At 38.1% G+C, this 27052-nt stretch overlaps 1 protein-coding gene across 3 annotated transcripts in view; it reads left to right on the plus strand.

Annotated features, from left to right (window-relative positions):
- GRIK2 (glutamate ionotropic receptor kainate type subunit 2) overlaps positions 1–27052 on the plus strand; it is a 1356701-nt gene that overhangs the window by 918920 nt on the left and 410729 nt on the right. For all 3 annotated transcript variants that reach the window (XM_073627000.1, XM_073626997.1, XM_073626998.1), the window contains 3 exons: positions 13841–13984; positions 19299–19406; positions 24401–24514. In XM_073627000.1, the coding sequence (XP_073483101.1) occupies positions 13841–13984; positions 19299–19406; positions 24401–24514 (366 nt within the window). The remainder of the gene's footprint in view (positions 1–13840; positions 13985–19298; positions 19407–24400; positions 24515–27052) is intronic.

Genomic DNA, 27052 nt, shown 5'->3' on the forward strand with positions numbered 1-27052 from the left:
CTTTTAGGGATAAAGAATGGCTATTATCACATCACCAAGATGGCAAGCTGAACCAATTCCAGCATGGATAACACTTATGGGAAGACTAGCTATGCAACCAATGTGAGGTGCGATATGACCGGTGTGGGCATCTGCTGGGATATGCTGGGAGCGCATCAGCGAGGACTTGAAGGGCCATGCCTTAAATGCATCATCATGACGACAGCCTTGTACCAGACTGTCTCACGTGCCATCCATCATCCTCCTGCTAATTGCACACTGACAGATCCAGCACCTTCTGAAGCTTTTGATGTCATCCCGGTGCGCCATCTGTCCGTCCCAGCCAATCAGACCTAGTCTGTGGACCATCTTCCCCCTCCAGGGACAATAGCGGGCCTGCTGCTTTACATAGTAGTGGACGTCATCACTGATGCACCACCAACATATCCCAGCTGTCCATACCAGTCATCTCACACCTCATGTTGGTTGCACAGCAGGGCTTCCCACAGGTGCCATCCTGCCATCCATACCAGAATTGGTTCAGCTTACCATCTTGGGAATTGAGTGATCTTACCTGGGCAGACCATTTCCTTTCTCCTCTCAAACACTGTTTCCTGTATGGTATCTGGAGCCCACCTTTGTTGTTTATTAACATTGGGATGATGAGTTATTTGTCAGGCTCACTGACCATTCACTTTTATAATAACCTTTTTTTATGATAAGCATTTAAATAAAAACTCTACATGTTTAGATAAACTCTGGTGACAACAATCTGTTTGAGTCATCTGTCTCTGTGGGACTATAGTATATAAGTATCAGCCAGCAGATTCAACAGCATTATGGTTTTGGCTGCATAGACTTATATCCTCCAGCGTTACATATTGAGGAATTCTGTTTGTCTTTTTTTGTCTTGGCACCTTCATTGGTGTTCTGTGTGTTCCTCTCAGCTGCAGATGGACCTTTATATATACGTTTATACATTTTTTTATCATTTTGTTTTATTGTCTACTATATAGCGCCTGAATTTTTGTTTATGGTATTACTGACAAAATCATTGGAAACCTTAATTGGTTATCATGACTTTGACCATGATTTCCATATGTTGTTCTGAGAAGGGTTAACAAGTCTAAATCAGTATGCAAGCTTTTATAAATTGCTCAACATATGTACTATAATCAAGTGGATATGAATGTGCCACTGGCCTCTGGGTCATTAAATGATTGTTTGCTTGGTTTACCCCATTTTCAGTTTTTTAACAGCCAGCTGCTTTATTTATTAAGAATCCATTTCTGTACTTTACAATAATATTTAATCCCTCTTCTAAATCTGATTGGTCATTCTGCCAGACTGTATCTCTCTCTCTCTGTATATATATCTATATATCTATATAGATATATAGATATATCTATATATCGATATATCTAGATATATATATATATATCTAGATATATAGATATTATCTCTATCTATCTATCTATCTATCTATCTATCTATCTATCTATCTATCTATCTATCTATCTATCGATATATATCTATATCTATATCTATATCTATATCTATCTATCTATCTATCTATCTATCTATCTATCTATCTATCTATCTATAGATATCTATATATCTCTATATATAGATATCTATATATCTATAGATATAGATATATATATCTATATCTATAGATATATAGATATCTTTATATATATATATATATATATATATAGATATCTATATAGATATACATAGATATATATCTATAGATATCTATAGATATCTATAGATATCTATAAATATATATATATATATATATATATATATATATATATATATATATATATATATAGATATATATATATATATATCTATATATCTATATAGATATATAGATATATAGATATATCTATATATCTATATAGATATATAGATATATAGATATATCTATATATCTATATCTATCTATAGATATAGATATCTAAGATCGATAGATAGATAGATAGATAGATAGATAGATAGATAGATAGATAGATAGATAGATAGATAGATAGATAGATAGATAGATAGATAGATAGATAGAACTTTGGTTAGCATAAATGTACACACCAAAGGCACTTTTGCAGGATTAGCTACTCCTGGCCCTTCAGGTTTTTTTTTTAGATGGAGTCTTTCTTTAAGTCTCTGTTTAGGAGAAAATTTCAATGTCTTGACTATATTTTTGTAGCCAATACAACACTGTTCCATTTATTTAATGCAGCTATAGTATCAGCAACAACCCCACCTATTTTTTATACACCTGTATACTCAAGATATAAAAATTGCATGCATGTCCAACAACATATTAATGTCTACAGTCATCTGTGGTTCATCAAAACTGTCAGCTTTATATTGTGCTGTAAAAACATGAAGTTTACAGCAGAGGAACAAACTTTATTTTCATTAGATTGAATGCTTTCTCTATGCCATTTTATATGTAAATTAAAAACTAGATAATCAGCATTCAGCATACTAAACTTGCCATGTGCCAATCACTGTGAGTTCTTTGAAGAGCAAGTAGGCATTATAAATACACATTTTGTGCACTTTACTGCTGACAGTTCACTCGAATTTATGTCCTATAACTTTTAATGATAGTTCTGTATATTTCAGGAATGCCTAAGACACATTTTAAGAAAGGAACTGTCAACTGAAATAATGATAAGCTCCTCAAAATGACATACCTTGTACTGCTGCTGAAAGCTGCTGAGTGACAAGAAGTTGCTACTGACAATCACAGCGCATGCTTTGTTGTACTATTCAGTATGGGTTTCCCCAAATTCTGTGGCTCCTCCAGGCTTCAAACATGAAGACGGTGGATGGATTGTTTTGTGCATTATAGATGATATGCCAGTCTGTTACCAAATCTCAACTGTCTGTCTAAATTTCTAATAATTTATGTGCAAAGAAAACTTTTGCAGATTTAACCATATAATTTTCATTAGAATATTTGTCATTCTTAAACCAGTAAAACTTACAATGTTTATGTACAATAAATTTTATAACTTAAAGCTATTATTATACCATTTAACCATTTAGTATTTAGTATTGGATAACCCAAAACAATTTCATAGCTCAAATTTTTACCAAAAATGTTTAACTACTAATCCCCAAATAAATTGAATGAAGCTGTAAAAGACTAGAACACTAGCCACGAGCAGACTTAATTGTATGAAGCTTATTTATGCTTATGCTTTTATGAAGCTTATTTATTTATCAACTCACTTCACTTTGATTTTTTAATAAATTTTTTGGGGAATTTGTATATATATATCCCTATATATCTATATATAGATATATATATATATATAGATATATATATATATATAGATATATATATATATCTAGATATATATATATATATATCTAGATATATATATATATCTAGATATATATATATATATTTATCTCTATATATATATATATTTATCTCTATATATATATATATAGATATATCTATATATCTATATATATAGATATAGATATATAGATATATCTATATATAGATATATAGATATATATATATGATTCAAAGGATTGCTGCACCTACATTTATTTGAAATAACATTCAAAAAGTCCATTAAGGGTATTCCATCATTACAGTTTCAGGCTATTATCGATAGCACCCTTTTTCAGATGTGAACACAACAAGGTACAAATACATATGCATCAGTATTTATAACACATACACATTCGGAATCGATCACATTATCTAAATCACCAATTAAGATTACATCTCAAAAATCTTCTTCACTCAATAACAAACAAAAAAATAAACACAAATGAAAGAATATAACAGCGAGTTGGAAATGATCATCGACATCACTTTTTTTTCTTATTTGGCAACACCTGGTATGGGACAAAAAAAACAATAATAATGGAAATAAAGATTTAAAACATTCTATACCCGTATCACTACTCAAATGTATACCCATCCTTTCAAATATTCGCAAAATCATTACAAAACATATCTATTTCTTAAAAACCTCCTCGGTATTATCCCACATGGGAGAAGTAGGTTAAGAACTTTTAACACAGTATTTGAGGAGATATTTAACCCCTTCAGATCCGCGCTATAGCTGAATGATGGCTATCACATTGATCTACTTTGTCAGAAGGCCGTCAATAGATGTCCTCCCCTTTGCACGCTTCCCTCCAATGAGACTCGGGTGATCACAGATCGGAATAAGGGATTGATCCTGGCCCCTTACCACATGATCAGCTGTCAGCCAATGACAGCTGATTATGTGATGTAAACAGAAGATCAGTAATCATTTTTTTTCTCACGCTGACAGCTTGAGGAGAAAAAAAAGCCGATCGACGGCTTCTGTTGAAGGGACATCAGCCCCAAATAGGAAGAGGCAAAGTACCGCCTGCCAGTGCCACCTGCCAGTGTCCACAGTGCCATGAATCAGTGCCCACAGTGCCACGAATCAGTGCCCACCAGTACATAACAGTGCCAGCAATCAGTGCCAGCTATCAATTCCCATGAGTGCCACCTATCAATGCCCACCAGTGGTGTCAATGAATGCCTCATCAGTGCCACCTAGCAGTACTGCCTATCAGTGTCACCTACCAGTGCTGATCAGTGCCCATCACTGCCACCCATCAGTGCCCATCACTGCCACCCATTAGTGTCACCTATCAGTGCCACCTATCAGTGCTACCTATTGGTGCCCATCAGTGCTGTCCATCAGTGCCGCCCATCAGTGCCACCTCTTAGTGCCCACCAACGCTACCTATCAGTGCCCACCAGTGCCACCTCATCAGTGCCCATCAGTGCCACCTTATCAGTGCCCATCAATACAGCCTATTGGTGCCCATCAGTGTAGCCTCACCAGTGTACATCAGTTAAGGAGAAAAATTACCTGTTTGCAAAATTTATTAACAAAATATAAAATGGTTTTGTATTTTTTTTTTAAATGTCAGTCTTTTTTAATTTTTTTGACAAAAAATAAAAAACCCAGACATGATCAAATACCACCAAAAGAAAGCTCTATTTGTGGGGAAAAATTGATAAAAATTTAATTTGGTTACAGTGTTGTATGACCACGCAATTGTCGTTCAAAGAGTGACAGTGATAAAAGCTGAAAATTAGTCCAGGCAGGAGGGGGGTTTAGGTGCCCAGTAAGCAAGTGGTTAAAGAGATATTTGCTCACAAAAAAAGATTCAAATCCATGTCAGAGTTTACCCCCTGGGTTGAAGTGTATTTAAGGAATGTATCCACTCTACTTCTTTTTTTCATAAAATTTGTTCAGTTACCACCTCGTCTATTGTGATTAACCCATGAATAACCATAAACTTTAACTGGGGGATCACATGCCCTTTCTCAATAAAATGTCTAGCAAGAGGTAACTGTATAAGTATATCTCTAGTTGAGCATTTGTTGTATGCAATGCGATTTTTAGCCTTTTGTGTGGTCTCACGGCCTACAGACATGATAGGACTTTGTGGGACAGATTAGTAAGCACTAACCAATATCCTACACTCACCTCCCCTGTAACCTTTTTAGGACCTCAGAATACTGGCTCTTTTCCATGTTTAAGTTGCATTCAATGCAATTTCATGAAGAAAGGGAAATCTCTTTCTCACCCACATAGAGGACACAGGATTAACATCAGGGGATATTATACCAGCCAATATTCTTATGTAATATCAAGATCAAGTGTCCCTGTGGGCTGAGACTACACACAAGGTGATTGCATTGCACGCCACAAATACTCAATTAGAGATAAACTTATACAGTTACCTCTTCCTAGACATTTTATTGAGAGAGGGCATGTGATCTCCCAGTTAATGTATATGGTTGTTGATGGGGTTAATTGCAATAGACGAGGTGGTAACCGTGAGCTAATTTTATGAAAAAAAGAAGTACAATGGATACAATCCTTAGATACACTTCAACCCAAGGGGTTAAACTCTGACATGGATTTATATATTTTGCGTGAGTAAATATCTCTTTAAATATCTGTGTTAAAGTTCTTGACTTACTTCTCCCCTGTGGGATAATACTGAGAAGGTTTTTAAGAAATAGATATGTTTTGTAATAATTTTGCGAATATTTGAAAGGATGGGTATACTTTTGAGTAGTGATGGTATATGGGTATAGAATGTTTCATATCTTTATTACAGTAGGTGACTGCGATATTGTGTCAATCTTGACATTGTTATCAGGAAGATTTGACACCTGCGAGCCCTGTCGCGAGAGCCAACGCAAAGCTGACTCGCTCATCGGGAAAGGAAAAATGTGTTTTTTCCTTTCCCAATGAGTGACACACATTGCTGACAGGTGTCTGGTATGAATCATGAGGGGGAACGACGCGCCAAATTTTAAATAAAAAAACGGCATGGGGTCCCCCCAAAATCCATACCAGACCCTTATCCAAGCACGCAGCCCGGCCGGTCAGGAAAGGGGGTGGGGAAGAGCGAGCGGCCCCCCTCCTGAATCGTACCAGGCCACATGCCCTCAACATGGGGTGTGGGTGTTTTGGGGGAGGGGAGCACCCTGCAGCCCCCCCACCCCAAAGCACCTTGTCCCCATGTTGATGAGGACAAGGGCCTCTTCCCGACAACCCTGGCCATTGGTTGTCGGGGTCTGCGGGCGTGGAGCTTATCGGAATCTGGGAGCCCCCTTTAATAAGGGGCCCCCAGATCCCGGCCCCCCCACCCTATGTGAATGAGTATGGGGTACATCGTACCCCTACCCATTCACCTAGGGAAAAAAGTGTCAATAAATAAAACACATTACACAGGTTTTTAAAGTAATTTACTAAGCAGCTCTGGGGGTCTTCTTCCGACTTTGGGGGTCTTCTTCTGACTTCTCTGCTCTCTCTGGCCTCTTCTCCTGGTGTCCGGTTCTTCTCCCGGTGTTCAGCCTCTTCTCCTGGTGTCCGGTTCTTCTCCCAGTGTTTCGGCCTCTTCTCCCGGTGTCCGGTTCTTCTCCCGATGTTCGGCCTCTTCTCCCGGTGTCTGGTTCTTCTCCCGGTGTTCGGCCTTTTCTCCCGGTGTTTGGCCTCTTCTCCCGGTGTCAGGTTCTTCTCCCGGTGTTTGACCTCTTCTCCTGGTGTCCAGTTCTTCTCCTGGTGTTCGGCCTCTTCTCCCAGTGTCCGGTTCTTTTCCCGGTGTTCGACCTCTTCTCCTGGTGTCCGGTTCTTTTCCCGGTGTTCGGCCTCTTCTCCTGGTGTCCGGTTCTTCTCCCGGTGTTCAGCCTCTTCTCCCGGTGTTCGATTCTTCTCCCGGTGTTCGGCCTCTTTTCCCAGTGTTCGGCCTCTTCTCCCGGTGTCTGTTTCTTCTGCCAGACTCCTCCACTATCTTCTGCCACTCTTTTGCTAGTGGTGGCCCGGTCTTCTGCGCCGTCTTCTCCCCTCTTCTCTTCTTCCGATGTTGACACGACTTTCTCTCCCTCTGTAATGCTGTGTGAGCACTCAGCAATGACTTATATAGGTGGTGACCCCACCCCCTTATGACTTCACAGTCCCAGCATGTGCAAGGGACTGTGGCGTCATAAGGGGGCGGGGTCACCGGGTGATGTGCCTATATAAATGGTTGCGCAGCTGGCACACATCATTACAGTGGGAGAGAGCATCGTGTCAACATTAGAAGAAGAGAAGAGGGGAGAAGAGGGCGCAGAAGACTAGGCCACCACTAGCAAAAGAGAGGCACAAGATAGTGGAGGAGCCAGGCAGAAGAACTGGACACCGGGAGAAGAGGCCAAACACCAGGAGAAGAGGCCAAACACGGTAGAAGAACCAGACACCGGGAGAAGAGGCCGAACACCGGGAGAAGAGGCCAAACACCGGGAGAGGAACTGGACACCGGGAGAAGAGGCCGGAGAGAGCGGAGAAGTCAGAAGAAGACCTCTGAAGTCAGAAGAAGACCCCCAGAGCTGCTTAATAAATTACTTTAAAAACCTGATTAGTGTGTTTTATTTATTGACACTTTTTTCCCTAGGTGAATGGGTAGGGGTACGATGTACCCCTACTCATTCACATAGGGTGGGGGGCCTGGATCTGGGGGCTCCCTTATTAAAGGGGGCTCCCTGATTCCAATAAGCTCTGCGCCCACAGACCCCGACAACCAATGGCCAGGGTTGTTAGGAAGAGGCCCTTATCCTCATCAACATGGGGACAAGGTGCTTTGGGGGGCCACAGGGTGCCCCCCTCCCCCAAAGCACCCACCCCCCATGTTGAGGGCATGTGGCCTGGTACGGTTCAGGAGGGGGGTGCTCGCTCGTTCCCAACCCCTTTCCTGACCAGCCGGGCTGCATGCTCGAATAAGGGTCTGGTATGGATTTTGGGGGGACCCCACGCTGATTTTTCAGCGTAGGGGGTTCCCCTTAAAATCCATACCAGACTGAAGGGCCTGGTATGCTCCTGGAGGGGAACCCATGCTGGTTTTTTATTTAACATTTGGCGTGGCGTTCCCCCTCATGATTCATACCAGACACCTGTCAGCAATGCGTGTCGCTCATCGGGAAAGGAAAAAACAAATTTTTCCTTTCCCGATGAGCAAGCCAGCGCGAGATGAACAGTATCCTATCGCCGAGAACCAGCGCGATGGGGTCTCGCTGGAAACACAATCTCGCGGTCAAGTACTGTACCATTACTATTGTTTTTGTCAAATACCAGTTGTTGCCAAATAAGAAAAAAAGTGATGTCGGTGATTATATCCAACTCACTGTTATTTTCCTTCATTTGTGTTGATTTTTTCCTTTGTTATTGAGTGAAGAACATTTTTGAGATGTAAACTTAATTGGTGATGTAATTAATGTGATTGGTTCAAAATGTGTCTGTGTTATAAATACTGATGCATATGTATTTGTACCTTGTTGTGTTCTCAAAGAAGAGCACAATCGATAGGAGCCCAAAACTGTAATGATAGAATACCCATGATGGAATACCCTTAACCTCCCTGACGGTATGATTATGTCAGATTTTTGCGTCTCAAAGCAGATTATTGTTTTGCATGGAAATTTGGCCTTTTATATTGTAGGCCTGTAATTCTTAGAAATAACTCACTTAAATCTGTCCAAACAAGAGTCTAGTAGACATCCCGGGTATGATAAAGTTTGAAACATGAAATCAAAAATGATAAAATAATAAATAAGTATAAATAATTATAACAAATAATAATATAACAATAATAAAATGTATTCAATAATGTAATTAAATCAAAAACACTGACATTTGCTCAGTTGCAGAATTGTCCCTGTCGTTACATTCAGTGTTTGATGACAAATTTCCCCACTAATCACTATTGCTCAATTCAGCAAGTGATTCTAATTTTCTATCACTGTTTTCTGGCTGGTCTAAAACCACTTTTGACATAAAGGAATGCTTTTTGGTTGCCATGGACATTCTCAAGTTTCCAGGCAGAAAGAACAGCATATATAATATAAAACTGCATGCAGGGCACTGGACAAAGCATTAGGGACAAAAGGGATATGAAGTGATTTGATACAGGAATGTAATCTGTAAGATTACAGTATACTGTATGTATTTGTTTTTTGCACTTTTTAAATTCGGCGCCAAGCTCCATCCCTGTGCGTCACAACACTTGCAGGGAACGGAGTCTGGCACACAGTACATCGGGTGGAGGACACAGCCTGCAGACACAGCGGCAGGACATTGCAGGATCCTGGGGACAAGTTAAGTAACTTTCCCAGGATACTGTGATGCAATCCCGAGTGTGGCTCGAGGTTACCGCTTTTGGTAATGAATATTCACCCCGAGCCAAACTCGGGATTACCGCCAGGAAGGTTAATGGACTTTTTTGTATGTAATTCAAATAAATGTTAGTGCAGCAATCCTTCAAATCTTTTTTATAGATGGCCAGTGGGATAGTCTGATTGCATTGCACACAAAGACTTGCTGTTCACCTCACTTGTTTATGATTGATATATATATATATGCCATCCCACTTGGATGCATCCACCACATGGTACCACCTGCCCTACAAACCCTTCCAGCAGACTGAAATCTAATACCTGCCCATTCATCCCAAGCATCATACACAGACAGGATGTTTAGGTAAAACCAAAGGAATGACTCTATATTAAAACCCAGACACATACTTCATACCCTCCAGGAGGGCATTCCCCTCTTGAGGATATTAGCATGACAATGCAAACTTCAACCACCAATCCAATTAACAGCTAACAACTAACAGTGATCTTAATTAAACAGTAATCTAATTAGCAAACATACCATCCCACAATAGTTCCATAACAAGGTAAAGTGGCCACAATTTTAATCACATCTCCAAGAGACAGACAGAAACAAAAGGTGACTCAATTAACAATGGGAATGTACACAATGGGACAAAGACACACATAACAAATAGTTATCCAACCCCACCTCAGACTGTCCAGCAAAAGTCTATGAGACAAATTCATACAATTTTCCAGTAGTCTGAAGAGGTGGAATTCATTTATCTTCATAGATATCTTGAGGGGTATTGTTGATAAATATTTCTGTCCCAAGTAAAGGAGCCTCTCCAACCCAGTCTTCAGGAGGGCCACCATATTAACTCTGACCATTAACCTGTACACGATTAATATTATACATTTCCATGCACTCCAGAAGGGAAGCTTTATTGTCCTTATTCAGAGAATTAATCAAAGCTTCGCTCTCAGCATTCATCATGTGGTTGTCCATCATTAGAGAATGATCTACTTTCTCCAAGGGACATAATCAGTGGCTAAGAGGCTTGCCCCTAGCCCTCTCCAAAAGCCCCTGTTATGAGGTTCATAGTCACATGCTGGGATTGCTAAATATGGCTTGGACATCTGAGCATAAATGAGACAGGGAAATGTAAGTATTGTGGAAAAATGTAAAAGTATCCAGGGGTTCAGCTTTATTGTTTATAATATTGGAAAATTGTTTTGTCGCAACTATATGATATCATTTGCTGCATAACTGTAATGTCACAATTCAGAAAACAATTTGATATTTTTTGGTGTTAGTGCAATTGTATTCAGTAATGGAATTCACAGTTGTTTTAAAATGTGCGCTATAAATTGTGACCCTTCAAATATACTAAGGTGGCAGAAAAACATAGTTTTCGCTGCTATCATCCTTAGATTTTACATTAGTTGTATGTGATAAACACACACACTATTAATATCTGGTGATATTACATACTATATTCAATGTAATAAGATCTTTCATAAAAGGCCCATGGGCAAAGAAGTAACTGAAAGTAATATGCTGGCATCTTTCCTGAAAAAAATAAGAAAGTTTCATGAAGTCTGTATAATATATAGTGCAAGAAAAATTAAAGAAAACATATACTAGTAAAAATGTTAAATGATGGTGATAATTATTGTGTTTTCTTTTTAAAAGGCTAGAATTTAATAGCCTAGAATTCTTCTTAAAAAGTTGTCCTCCATTTCACATTTTTAGTTAATCAGCAATTATCAATGATATTGATATTAAAGGCAAAAATTTAAAAAACAAAAACAAACATGTCATACTCACCTGCTCTGTGCAGCGGTTTTACACAGAGCAGCACCGATCCTCCTCTTCTCAGGTCCACCGGTACTCCTGGCCCCCCCCTCCTGCCAAGTGCCCTCAGAGCAAGCAACTTGAAATGGGGGACCCAAGCAGGCAGGCTCCGGAGCAGCTGATCTGCGTGTCCATACTTGGCCCCGCTCCCTCTCTACCCTCATTGGGTCAATGGCTCATGCTGCTGCCTCATCCAGTGAGGTGGAGAGTCCCTAGAGAGCTGATGCTCTTGTGCACATCACTGGATCAAGAGAAAGCTCAGGTAAGTATTAGGGGGCTGGGGGGGAGGCTGCTGCACACAGAATTTTTTTTATCTTGATGCATAGAATACATGAAGGTAAAAAACCTTCAGCCTTTAGAATCACTTTAAGTATAAGCATCTAACAAGAGTGATTTTGTAGCCTTAAAACAATTGCCTAGTCCATCCCCACTGTCTTTTTTCCACATTAGGTGCCTGAATGTTTTTACACCTACACCTAGTAGGTAGCTATGAGCTGTCTATGCAAATTCTAAGTGTTGTGTCCTGTCAAAGAAACCTGTACCCCTGTATAAACGGCCTATTTCATAAAGGAAGGGCAGCAGTGATATTAGAAATAAACAAAAACTCCTAGAATACAATTTTACAAAGCATAGATTAGTGACAGGTGAGATGGTGTATTTTGGTTGCTGAAAGTACATTTTATATTTATCCCCCAAAAGAAAAGCATTGTCCATAGATTTGGAATGTTCTCTAAATCATGAAGGAGGATTAACCCCAGTCACAGTGAAAAACAAAAGAGGGTTGGATAATGCCAAAAAACAAACAAACAACATTTTGGTCAAATAAGAGCTTTCTTTGTTATGTTTATTAATTCTTTTAAGTCAAGTAACATGACAGTCACAGAAAATCAATCAAAGGAATTGATCTACTATGTGGAGTTGATTTACCAAAAGAGTAAGAGCATTTTACTTTGCATAGTGAATGTTTACTTAGCTTAGTGAATGAGGTGAAGCAGTATTCCCTTCAAACATCTCTTTAGGTGCAATGTGCTGTTATTTTATTTTTCTTTTGCACATGACTGGCTATTAAGTAGCCAATTGAATATTTTCTACTCATTTAACGAATCACCACCACTAAGCAGTAAAAGTGATCACCTTGTAAAAAATCATTCAGTTTAAAATAGAGAAGAAAGGCAAAACATTTTTGTGTAGATATAAAAACATTATAAATACCTTTTTGTTCCCTTTTTAATAAGTGATCACATTTAATCTGTTCTCAGCTGAATAAGAGCTAGGGGGAGGAGAAGCAGCTGCACACTGAACTTCCCAGTGAATGGCTCTGCAGGGGGGGTGTCAGGAAAAGTCTGATCATTGGAGGAGAGTTGTATCAAAATAACTTTACTGTAAATTACATATTACTTCACTGATGCAGATAGTTTTTTTACACCTGGGAATGTTCACTTAGCTTAGTAAATAAGCTTAATGTTCACTTTGAATACCTAATCATGTGCAGGGAAATCGTTTATAATATTTATTGTAAAGTGTACACTGAATGTTAAAGTGTGGCTGCTTCTTATTCAGAGTCGTGAGAGCACTATAGAATAATACATTTCACGCTAGGCATTTGTTGTCTGAAGTCCCATAGCAACCATATAGATGTCCCACTGAATAACTATTAAATAATAACAACAGAGGCGGCTCTCTAATTAGGCAGATTAGGCACTCGCCTAAGGCCTCGCACTCCAAGGGGCCTCACGGCCGCCTAACCTGCCTAGCGTGTGTGTAGCAGAGGAGGGAATGTCCCCCTGGTTGGTCTCCCCACAGCCATTCTTAAAGGGGTACTCGTAGGGCCTGCAACTAGCTTTCCCTGGCCAGGGGCGACTGACCGCCTGAGCACGACCCGAAGTCCCAGGGTCAGTGGATGGCTCTGGGTACTGCCCTCCCCCAGCTCCTCCTCTTCTGCTGCGCTCCACGGATCTCTGCCATGTGCAGAGCACGGATAATGGCTGCAGCTGCAGTGGCCGAAGAGGAACTCCCTGATCTCCTCTCCAGGATGGATGTCACCTGCCAGAGCTGGCGCTGCCGCTTGGCACAGTCATCGAGGAGTCAGTGAGTCCGCAAGAGCGTCAAGGTATGACACTCAGTCCTGCTCCCTGACAATGACAGTGACACAGCATCCCAAGCAAAGGTGCCACTGCCCCGAAAATTACCGCTGCCAGCCGCCTGTGAATAACAAGGACAATCATTTTAGCTAAATACAAATGTTGGGTAAACCACTTTTTGAAATAAGTCATTGCTGATACATTGCTGTGTGAATGACACATGTTTTAATGTTTCATAATTGTGCATTTCAGACGGATGCAGCCCTCATGTATGATGCCGTTCATGTAGTTTCAGTAGCAGTACAGCAGTTTCCACAAATGACAGTCAGCTCATTACAATGTAATCGGCATAAACCTTGGCGATTTGGTGCTCGGTTTATCAGCCTCATTAAAGAGGTAAGTTCTTTTTTTTAACATAGTTACACAAATAAAACATACAACTGGTATGGCAATTAGACAACAAAAACATATTTTAAACACTGCTGCATATGCAAATACATGCGTATATAATTCAGTATTTAAATATAAAGACTTTGTGTCACATATTGCATTAAATGTTACATTGATCAATCATGCAAAGGTTAATCAATCACATTTACTGTATAATCTAAATAATGCTGCTTGATATGTGAATCCACCTTGGTTTTCAAGAAAAGCTCCATCCAGTACTATTAGTATATGAATCAGTCATATGATGCAATAATATTATTCCTTCATAATGTCAGAAATATGACAAGTTTGTCATTTAAAACAAATCCTTTTCTATAACTGTCAACCACACATGCATATATATGAATTTCTATTCCAATGCCATGCCTTCACTTCAGCATTTCTTCTATTCTACTCTGAGTCAGATGAACTACCATCTACACAAAATTATAAACTGTACACTTTTGTGTTTGCCTCTATTTATCATGAGCTGAACGCAAAGATCTATGACTTTTTCTATGTACACAAAAGGCCTATTTCTCTCAAATATTGTTCACAAATCTGTCTAAATCTGTGTTAATGAGCACTTCTCCTTTGCTGATATAATCCATCCACCTCACAGGTGTGGCATATTAAGATGCTTATTAAACAGCATGACTATTGCACAGGTGTGCCTTAGCCTGGCCACAATAAAAGGTCACTCTAAAATGTGCAGTTTTACTGTATTGGGGGCATCAGGGGGGTCTGAAAACCAGTCAGTATCTGGTGTGACCACTATTTGCCTCACGCAGTGCAGCACATCTCCTTGGCATAGAGGTGATCAGTTTGTTGATTGTGGCCTGTGGAATGTTGGTCCATTCCTCTTCAATGGCTGTGGGAAGTTGCTGGATATTGGCAGGAACTGGAACACGCTTTTGTATACACCGATCCAGAGCATCCCAAACATGCTCAATGGGTGACATGTCCGGTGAATATGCTGGCCATGCAAGAACTGGGATGTTTTCAGCTTCCAGGAATTGTGTACAGATCCTGCAACATGAGGTGATGGTCGTGGATGAATGGCACAACAATGGGCCTCAGGATCTCGTCACGTTATCTATGTGTATTCAAAATGCCATCAATAAAATGCACCTGTGTTCATTTTCCATAGCATATGCCTGCCCATACCATAACCCCACTGCCAGAGTGGGCCACCGGATCCACAACGTTGACATCCGCTCACCCACACGACACCATACATGCTGTCTGCCATCTGCCCTGTACAGTGAAAACCGGGATTCATCTATGAAGAGAACACCTCTCCAAAGTGCCAGACACCATCAAATATGAGCATTTGCCTGCTCAAGTCAGTTATGACTACGAACTGAAGTCAGGTAGAGACCTCCCAATGAGGCCGATGAGCATGCACATGAGCTTCTCTGAGATGGTTTCTGACAGTTTAAGCAGAAATTCTTTGGTTATGCAAACCGATTGTTGCAGCAGCTGTCCAGGTGCCTGTTCTCAGATGATCTTGGAGGTGAAGATGCTGGATGTGGAGGTTGTGGGCTGATGTGGTTACACGTGGTCTGCAGTTGTGAGGCCGTTGGATGTACCGCCATATTCTCTGAAACGCCTTTGGAGACGGCTTATGGTAGAGAGATTAACTTTCATTTCAAGGGCAACATTCCTGCAGTCAGCATGCCAATTGCACGCTCCTTCAAAACTTGCGACATCTGTTTATAAAACTGCACATTTTAAAGTGGCCTTTTTATTGTGGTCAGCCTAAGGCACACCTGTGCAATAATCATGCTGTTTAATAAGCATCTTAATATGCCACACCTGTGAGGTGGATGGATTATATCAGCAAAGGAGAAGTGCTCATTAACACAGATTTAGACAGATTTGTGAATAATATTTGAGAGAAATAGGCCTTCTGTGTACATAGAAAAAGTCATAGATCTTTGCATTCAGCTCATGATAAATAAGGGCAAACACAAAAGTGTTGCGTTTATAATTTTGCTCAGTGTATATTAAAAAAGTTCTATTTTTCCTTAAAGTGTCACTAAAGGCAGGAATTCTTTTTTTTTTGGATAGCGTATGGGAGGGTTATAACCTCTTCCAGGTTTTTTGCTTGTCCCATTGGGTAGATTTCCCTTCACCTCCTGTCCCATAGCCTAAACAGGAAGTGAGAGAAAATCCCTCCAAAGTGTGTAAATCCCAGCATGGAAACAGGGTCACCAGAACTAGTGTCCCCATTGGAAAATATACCCTCTATTCTTGTTCCAATGTCAACCCAAAATGTGTGATTTTTCTTTTACTTTCACGTTTGATGATAATGGTAAACAGCAAAAATGGAGAGGGTGAATCTCGCTAATGGGGACACAAACAACATCAAAATCTGACAGGTGTTTTAATCCCTCTCCACTCTATCCATAATTAAGTGGAGGTTTGGCAATTGGACAGACTAAATTGGTGTTTGACCAAGACAAACCTCCTAAAGCAACGAGACGTGATACAGTAGTGCCCAAAAGTGATAATAGAAGATTTTCTTTTTTTCAAATTTATATAATAGATTTTCCAGTAGTGTTTAGAGAATTAGCAACTATAAAAGTAATGAAATACTTGGAAAGAATGTAAAAACAAGAACAAAGAATGTAAAGTGAGATTACAAAGGAAAATGTATGTACCGCATATACTAAATAAGTAGGTTTTAAAAACTTAAAAACATTTTAGTTCATTCATTTATTTAAAAGGCAGTCCATTTTTTGTTAAAGGCTTCATTGTTAAACCTTACAACACTTTTATAAATCTCTCAGAGATGAGATCTGTGTTCTTAAAGGTTAAGTTCACCTTTAAACTATGTTACATGTTAAAGTGTAACTAAAGGCAAAATGTTTTTTTTTTTTAAATTTTGGATAGAGTAAGGGAGGGTTATACTTTTTTTGTCATCTGTGTCTCATTGGGGAGATTTCCCCTCAAGTCCTGTCACACAGCCAAAACAGGAAGTGAGAGGAAATCCCGCTGTGCCACCAGAGTCACCAGAACGAGTGTCCCCATTGGAAGATTTTTCCTCTTTTAGTGTTCCGATGTTAACCTAAAATTGGGATTTTCTTTTACTTTTTACCTACTTTTGATGAAAAAGTAAACAGGACAAATAGAATGAGATATTATCCCTAAAAAGGAGGCACAGACAGCAATAAAAACTGACAGGTGATTTAATCCATTTCCACACTATCCAAAACTAAAAACAAAAAAAAAGTTTGGCCTTTAGTTTAAATGTGTACTTAGGATGTAACCTGTAACATGTAACATGTTTCAGCTCCTGCCCTCCTCGACCCCTGAGCCTTCCCCACTGTGAGAATCAGTGGGTTTTTTCTCCCCACAGCCACTGTAACATATGCATTTTAGGTACAGCTGTGTCATTCATTCACAGGGATCTGTGAATGAAGAAACTACAAGTCATGTCTCCCACTGTGGAATATGGAATATGAGCATGCTGATCAGCACATTTGCAGTCCATTCACTTTTCCTACAACATTTTAGCAGAAAGTATGGGCACAAAGCTGGATGGAGAGTGTGCAGGAGCCTGCCATTGCACCCACAAGCTGTTGATCATGGGTGCAATGCTTTGCAGGCTCCTGTAGGAAAGAAATAATAAATGCACAAAATACACAAATATGTGCTTTCTTTTTTTTCCTAAAAGGTGAACTTAGTCTTTAATGTCTTAGATCTGTACACCTGCTATTGCCCTTGTGAGGGAGTCCCACTCCACTTGCTGTATCTATTGTTTATTTATATTATGGTGAATAGTGAAGAAGTGGGAGTATGCAAAAGTGGGTGGGAAGACTCTCACTTTAAATTAAACAGAAAAAAATCCAAGAACTATATAAAGTAGATCCTGGATAGAGTCATCAAGGAATATATAGAGCAAGTGGCTCCACTTGAAATATTGGTTTTGAGTGGACTAATCCTTTAAAGCAGAAAAAAGGCTAAACTTCTTTTTTATTTATTTTGCATAGAAAAAAGTACACTTACAACCCATGCCATTTCATGTGTTTCCTGTGGAGAATATTTCACTTCCTGTTTCATAGTCACAACTTAGCCCTCCTTTCCTGCTCTGGTGACAACTCAAAATATGGGATTATGTTTCACATTTACTCTTGGAGATAATGGTCACTAGGGGTGGGGCTCCCTAATGGGAAACAGTCAGCAAAATAAAAATGTTGTAAACCCTTTTCAAAGTTTTGACTTTGTTTATACTTTAAAGTGTAATTACACCTTTATTGAGAAAAAAAAATTCTCCTAGGGGTGATCAAGTGTACAAGTATTTTAAGAAACATCTTGTTGCAGATTCGTACCTTTTGCTATTTTGAATAAATCAGTATTTGTTCCTCTGTGCCCCTGTGTTAAGTGAGTCTAATGGGAGTGATTTCATAATTATCAACCAGCTGCTGCACCTGCCAAGCTCTAATGAGGAAAACTGCAGGGTCTGCATCCCTTTAGACTTTATTTCCTATTGGGAGTATCTTACCAAAAATTACACTTTTGTTGCCGGGGATGCCAAAAATCTTACTTGTATCTTAGTGTAGACTTCTGGGAAAATCAGTGAGCCAATCACACAAGCAGGAAATTATGCTTCTGGGGGGTGTTCTGTAAACATTCTGTGTACATAACACCTCCAGGTAGCCATATTGAATTGCACATTACATAAAATTACAGAGCTGCAGATTGAAAAGGAAAGGTCATTTTTATTAACATTCAACTACAATATGAATTGTTTCGTAATTGTATACGCTATATTTTTTTTATTTGCTATTTTTTTTCCAATGAAAGCGGTACACTTTAATTATATATGTATGTAAATAAGAATAAAAGAAATGATTATTCTTAAGATTTTTTTTCAATAAAGAATAAATTACAATCACTAAAATGGCGTAATATTTTTTACTGTTGTTTATCTCTGCTAAGATATTACATCATATGCATCATTCATATTATTAATTTTATTATGTGGAGGAGTTCTTTTTACAGATTTATATTAGATCAGCTGTTTGGTTTAGTCAGTCACCTATAACACTTTATGATTCAGTGCTTTTTACAGGCCACATAGCATTAAATTATACTTTAGTTACAATATCAAAATATGTAGAAACACTTGCAAGCACAAGTGCTCTGACAAAACAAAACCAGCCACAAGGTAAATAATTGAAATGCGTTGAATGTTTTATCTTTTTACTTTTGCAAACATTAATATGATCTCTTTTATGTACCTTACTCATGCAAATTGCATTTTCTACCTTAGGCTCACTGGGAAGGCCTCACAGGCAGGATAACTTTTAACAAAACCAATGGCTTACGGACTGACTTTGATTTAGATGTGATCAGTCTCAAGGAAGAAGGCCTTGAAAAGGTACTTGATATGTTTTAACTTATGGATCAGGGTTTGCACAAATATTGAAATGTGATGTGAAATGTGAGGTTTGCTTTGATGTAGTGGTTGTTTATAGTTTGCTTCATCCTGAGATAATAAATTGAATTTAAACTATTAGTAATACAATAAACTGCTAATGACCATGCCCAGGAGTGTTTTTAAAGAACTGAAACTAGTAAAATGCTGAAAGTAAATTAAAAATCTGCATATTCCCTGTACAATATGTGCCAAGTAATTGCATTTGATTCATTATGCACCTGAATAATATGATGTATGCTGAAAGCTAAAATGAAAAGTGAACTTGTATTAGAATGTTTTTGTATAAAATTAGGTTGATTTACTATAGGTGTAGAGAGTGTTCAAAGTGAATGTTATTAAATAAGGAGAACTGTGAATTTACTTTGGATCCCCAATCACGGGAGGAAAATTTAAAAATAAAATAGATTTTTGTTAAATTATGATTCTTTTTTTAAATAAACCTAAGTTGATTTGATTTGCTAAAAGCAAATAGGTTGTTCACTTTGTAATGGAATTTTCATTTAGCTTAGTAAATCACTTCTTTTATCCATCATTTTGGTAAGTGCACAGTCTATATTGCTTCAGTAAAACTGTCCTACTGTGATTTGTCTATTACTGTATATACAGTATTCACAGTGAACAAAAGAGTATACACAGAGATCCTTTTAAAAGCAATTAATTCATTAGTTGTGAGTGTAATTTTCAAAAATTTTAAGTGCACCATGCTTTTGGGGGATTATCTTTTTTTTTTTTTTTACTGAAACGTGCTGCTAAATCTTTTTTTTCTGGCTTTTTTTGTGTTTTTTAAATAAAATAAATGCCCGCAAAACTGTTTCCAATGTTATTCTGTCAGTTACCCATGCTGCTGAGTTTCTATCTTGTGCTTCTAGAAGTAATGCCGTGCCATAATGCTTGCCATTTATCTGTGTGTGGCCCAAACTAATCTAATGATGCTGTACACATGTTTTAATTTAGTATATATTTTGAGATGTATATGTATATAGATAGTATACCATTTTCAATGATTTATCTGAACTAATTACATTATGAATTAAAAAATGCTGATGCCATAGTGATAGATACTCAGATTCAAATAGTGAGAGCTAATTTGATATTTGCTTATATCTATCTGAATTTGGAAAGTAATCAAAGTATTTTTATTTATTTAGATCTATGTGTCTGTAAAATAATATTTGATTTGGTAAACCATATTCCATTGGTCTGGTATGGTTAACATGATACTAAAAAAAAGAAGGGTTACTTGCCTTAATTCCCTCAAAAAAAAATATATATGTATACAGTATATCATGCCACTATATTTTATTTAATCGTCTAACTACCTTATTCCTGCAGGGCTGTTGTGTGGACACATGATCATTCCCTGTTCTTTGGCATCTGCAGGGAAATAACCTTGGTAGGGGCTTCTATTACTCTGCTGATGTATGCTTGCTCCCTGCAGTGTGAGTCTGCGTCTGGCCAGCCCTGATTGACGCTGTGCCAGTCACACGACAAAAAAACAGTTTCAGAAGAGCAATTCAAATTAGATTATAAATACCAAAAACTTTTACAACTCCCTGTAAATCTTTATTGGACATCAAATGTGTAGTTTTTGTGCATTACTATGGTTTAGGGGGAGTTAAGGATGATTGTCAATAGCTTTCATTTTGCTCAGATGGCATCTGCATCCAAGGGTCTTTTTTTACTTTAAAACTATTAGCAATTACATTTCATATATTTAATACTGATTTATATTTCTTAGTGAATGTAATCAATCAGCATACTATATCCCACCCCCATAGTGTTTAGCAATAGGAGGACATGGAAGGAAGGAGGGGGGTCACCACTGTGTATACAGTCAAAAATGTACATCTCTATAGTCATGTGGGCTGCACAGAAGAATGAGGAAATTAATAGCTTATAGGGGAAGTGAAACTGGAGCATGTTTAGTAGATGACAACAGCTGGTCTACACTATCTCAGGCTGCAAAGGGGACATGGAAATGATGGGAGGGCTGAAGGCAGGATCAACCAGATATATTTTACTCCATACAAAATTATTGCTTTAGTGGCTTTGCGAGTATCAACACTCTGTTATATAGCATGTAATGAGAGTTTTTCCATAATCTGTGTTTAACGACAAGGTATTACACAAGTATAGAATTAGTAAACTCCCTGTAAGTTTATTTTTGCTGTCTTTGTAGTGTTAGAGATATTTCCTATTCTCTTGTAGAGGCAGCAGGAAATAAGAGGAAATTTCTATGAAGTCAGTGGAATTCCCTCTTAGATAGCTGTTCCTAGAACAGGCATTCCCTGACTAGGAATAATCTACCTAGTCAGGTAATGGATGCCAATGAAAACTTTACTGGGGTTCTAATACTCCCTCACTTCATCCAAAATAAAAAGTAAAGTTTTGAATTTACTGTATTGGTTATTTTGCTTTATTTATCAGAACATGAAAAGCTAGAACAATAACATCCCTTGGTTTTATAGAACCATAGGTTTTATGAGATGACTGTGGAGGGATTTTACTAAAGGAGAAGTGGATGTTTAATTTGGAAAGTAAAAGCTTAGCTTAGTAAATAGCGTGAAGCTCTGTTCATTTAAATAGCCAAAAAGTGCAAAGGAAATTAAAATCTAATGAGCTGATTAAAGTGAACATACCTCCACCTTATTCACTAAGTCAGCTTAACCTCCTTAGCGGTAATCCTGAGTGTGACTTGGGGTGAATTTTCAGTACCAAAAGCAGTAACCCCGAGCCACACTAGGGATCGCATTGCAGGATCCAGGCAAAGTTAACTTGTCCCCAGTATCCTGCAATGTCTCCCCACTGTGTGTGCGAGGCTATGTCCTCCGCTGGATCTATCACAGTGCCGAGCTCAGTTTCCTGAGAGGGTTGTGACACACGGGGATGGAGCACAGCACCAAATTCAAAAAGTAAAATAAACATTACACATACAGTACACTGTAATCTTACAGATTACTTTACTTATCAAATTATTTCACATCCCTTTTGTCCCTAGTGGTTTGTCCAGTGCCCTGCATGAAATGTTATACTATAAATACTGTTCTTTCTGCCTGGAAACTGGAGATTGTCCATAGCAACCAAAAAGTGTCCCTTTACATCAAAAGCAGTTTTAGACCAGCTAGAAAACAACGATAATGAATTCAAATCACTTGCAGAATTGAGCGATAGGGATTCGTGGGGAAATCTGTCATCAAACACTGAAAGTAATGACAGCGACAATTCTGCAACTGAGCAAATTTCAGTGTTTTTGATTTGATTACATTATTGAATATTTTTTATTATTATTATATTATTATTTGTTATAATTGTTTATAGTTATTTATTATATTATAATTTATGATTTTGTGTTTCAAACTTTATCATCCCCTGGATGTCTACTAGACTCTTGTTTGGACAGATTTAAGTGTGTTATTCCTAAGAATTACAGGCCTACAATATAAAATGTAAAAAGGTGTTCTTATGGGCCCAAAAGTACACCACTCAGCGCCAGGGACAGATGTCCTTCTGAAGCAGGAATATAATGAAGATAAAATACGAATAACACCACTTTGCTGTCACAATAGGTACAAAGAGGTGCAAACTAAAAATAATAGTATAAAAGCAGCCATTTAAAAATATGGATAAATCATAATAAATGGTGGTATACAATAATCAGCAGACAAGACCATAATATCACACTAAAAACAGCGCTAATGTTGAGCTAAAACAAATATACATGTGGCCAACTTCACAAACAAAGTCCTTTGTGAGAGGTGGGTAGTTGAAAAAGTAGTTCAGAAAGTGTTCATAGGTGATCATAGTATAGAAACTCAGTGTGCACCTTCCACCGGTCAATCCAATTCCACCATGTGAGAACACGTTCCCCTCAGGGGGTTAAACTCACCAGAGCTTAATAGTAATAAGCCGCCAAGGAAAAAAACATCCAAGCCACAAGCCACTGCCAGCACCGCTCCGGAGGAATCTCAGATGATCAAGGCTCAGAAATAACCCAACAACAAAAGAAAAGCGCACATAGCGTAATCCTGTTTATTGATTAAAAGCCCATCACATCACACAAAGATCCCCCCTTCAATAAATATACGTACATCAACACTGCAATCAACAGAGCACATCAAAGGAAACATTTATATTGTGCACTTCACCATGCTAGACGTCAGCCGGCTCAGCTTCCCAAGGAGCGATCTCTTACTTCCTGGTTGTGAGTCAGGCTGTGGTGGAGCGCAAACGTCACTTCTGGCATCATGTAGGCCATGCCCTTAAGCGTTTCGTCATATCCTGACTTCAACAGAAGGCGTCTGTTATTTCTGAGCCTTGATCATCTGAGATTCCTCCGGAGCGGTGTTGGCAGTGGCTTGTGGCTTGGATGTTTTTTTTTTTTCCTTGGAGACTTATTACTATTAAGCTCTGGTGAGTTTAACCCCCTGAGGTTAACGTGTTCTCACATGGTGGAATTGGATTGACCGGTGGAAGGTGCATACTGAGTTTCTATACTATGATCACCTATGAGCACTTTCTGAACTACTTTTTCAACTACCCACCTCTCTCAAAGGACTTTGTTTGTGAAGTTGACCACATGTATATTTGTTTTAGCTCAACATTAGCGCTGTTTTTAGTGTGATATTATGGTCTTGTCTGCTGATTATTGTATACCACTATTTATTATGATTTCTACAATATAAAATGCCAAATTTCCATGCAAAACATTGTTCCGCTTTGAGCATCAAAAATCTGAAATAATCATATTGCCTTGGAGGTTAACATGCACTTTCAAAGTCAGCACTTACTATTTCTTTAGTAAATCAACCATAACGCTACACAGAAATCTTGCATTTTACTTTCTGATAAACAATTGTAGTATCTGTCAGTTAATTTTTATATAGTAAGACATGTCTGATGCTAGTTGCTTATTTTTTTGCAATCCTTTCTTATAGATTGGAACTTGGGATCCTGCAAGTGGCTTAAACATGACAGATAATCAAAAAGAAAAACCTGCAAATATTACAGATTCTCTTTCTAACCGGTCTTTAATTGTAACAACAATATTGGTAAGCCTTTTTATATACTTCAAATACTCTAAAATATTTTTTAAAACACATCCATACTGCAGTTCAAAATATTCTACTTCAAATCCCTTCACTAATTCACTACAATAATTTACTTTTAAACTGGAGAAAAACAAATAGATATATGCCATTAACACATCACCATGGATAGCCAGGTACAAACAGGGCCTACGGCTTTTTATGGTCATATAAGAGTATAATGTCAAAACACTGTCACTGTTGCCATTCTCAAAATGTATTTTTCTGGAATAAGTTGTTCACAGTGCCTACAGTTGGGCTCACATCGATTTGTGCATAGAATCTGCTTGGTTGTAGCACAGCATAATTTGAGTATAGTTAATTTGGACCATTGTTATGGCCCAGTTCTAGAGGTTGACTTTCAGAGTTAAGATCAGAGTTTAGTTTTCACTGACTTGTTAAGTGTCAAAAATAAGCAGGGGGTTGTGTTAGTGTCAAAATCCCCCCAAAAATAATATTATAATTATTTAATTATTAGTCCTTAGAAGTGATGGTTGTGTTAGCTTTATTTTTTCTAGCATTTATACCTAAAAAACTTACCAGTAATGCATGTGCAGTCCTAGGGTAAAAATTCTTACTCACCATACCATATCTATGGAGGATCAGAATGTCATCCTAGGACTGAAAATGTGTTAGGACTACAGAATACCTTCCTCTGTACTCAGCTCTATAATGTAGGGGATGTCCTGTAGTCTACAGAGACAGCTGGGATTTATGCTGTCTAATAATAGTCAGCAAAGGCAAAAAAATCCTAATAAGTTATTAGCGCAAAAGATTTTGGTAGGATTATCAGGTATTTTTTATACATATCAAACAGATATAATAAAACACTATAAATGGTATATTTAACACAATAGAGAACAAAACTGAGAAGTTCATTGTTATGCCGCGTACACACGGTCGGAATTTCCGACAACAAATGTTTGATGGGAGCTTGTTGTCGGAAATTCCAACCATGTGTAGGCTCCATCGGACATTTGTTGTCAGAATTTCTGACAAACAAAATTTGAGATCTGGATCTCAAATTTTCCGACAACAAAATCCGTTGTCAGAAATTCCAATCGTGTGTACACAATTCCAATACACAAAATTCCACACATGCTCGGAGTCAAGCAGAAGAGCCGCACTGGCTATTGAACTTCATTTTTCTCGGCTTGTCGTACATGTTGTACGTCACCGCGTTCTTGACATTCGGAATTTCCAACAACATTTGTGTGACTGTGTGTATGCAATACAAGTTTGAGCCAACATCCGTCGGGAAAAAAACAGGGATTTTGTTGTCGGAATGTGCGATAGTGTGTACACAGCATTAGATTTTGCATACACATTAATGGTGAGAGGAGGGTAGTGTTAAGGTTCCACTTTAGGAGGTAGGTTCAATTTAATATATATTAAATGTATTAAGGTGAAGGTTACATTTTAGGGTTAGGGTTAGGGCCAGGTTTAAGGTGAGGGTTATGTTTTAGGATTAAGGTTTATTGAAGGAGTGTTATGTTTTAAGGTGAAGGTTGAGGTTTAGGCTTTGTAGGGGTTAAGCATTAAGGGGTCACTTTAGGGTTTAGATTAGGGTTAGGGTGAAGGTTACACTTTAGGTTTAAGGCTTAGATACTAATTGCTTAAGCAGGGAATACATTTTACCTTTTGGTGTGGTTAAGAGGTAGGGCATCATTTTAGGAAATGATTAAATTTCAGCTAGGAAAAGGCTAAGTGTTTTTGTAGAGCAAATTTTCTTTAATAAGTCTTAGGAGAGCGGCGGGTTTGTACCTTGTTATTGGTGGCTTTACACAATTTAAAGCAAATGCATCAAAATTATAATATATCTCTGTATATGTTTTTGATAATCCAGCAGCATGAGTGTGTCATCTTAAAATGAAGATAATTGGTAAGCCTTGTGTTTGTCTTTGCTTCTTCTCTTGCAGTGAAAGTTTTTGGAGCTGTTAAATTAGAAGGATCATTATATATGTATGGGGACATTATTTTTTGTATTTATGTATGAAACAGTTAGATTTTATTTTATTCTGTAGGACATAGACATACAGTCAGAAAAATGTGTATGCCTATAGCGCGTATTTAATTTTTAGAGCAATATTTTAAAGTTGCTAAAAAGGCAACATTACTTTTTTTCATTTTGGCACATCCGTGAATCAAAAATACTCTTGGTACATCAAAATTTTCTCTTATTTAAACCCACCATCGCACAAATAAAACATTTAAAGAAACTGCAGGTGCAAGACCAGAACTGTTGCATTAACAATAGAGAACAATTTCAAAAGATTTATCAAATTGTCAGATACAAATAAGTAAATATATTGTATTTGATTATTCCAGTTACTTCTTTTCACTGATACCTCAGAGAAGGAAGAATGAGCCAATACAACACATTAGGCTTACATTTACGGGCATTTTTTTCCTTACAGCCTTTATAAGGAAACGCTGGGTGTCAGAATGTGTTATTGAAGTAACAGAGTTCAGAGTAAAATGACTAAATGAACAAAAATACGT

The sequence above is a fragment of the Aquarana catesbeiana genome, linkage group LG04, assembly GCF_042186555.1.
Source record: "Aquarana catesbeiana isolate 2022-GZ linkage group LG04, ASM4218655v1, whole genome shotgun sequence".
In the NCBI taxonomy this organism is placed as follows: Eukaryota; Metazoa; Chordata; class Amphibia; order Anura; family Ranidae; genus Aquarana; species Aquarana catesbeiana.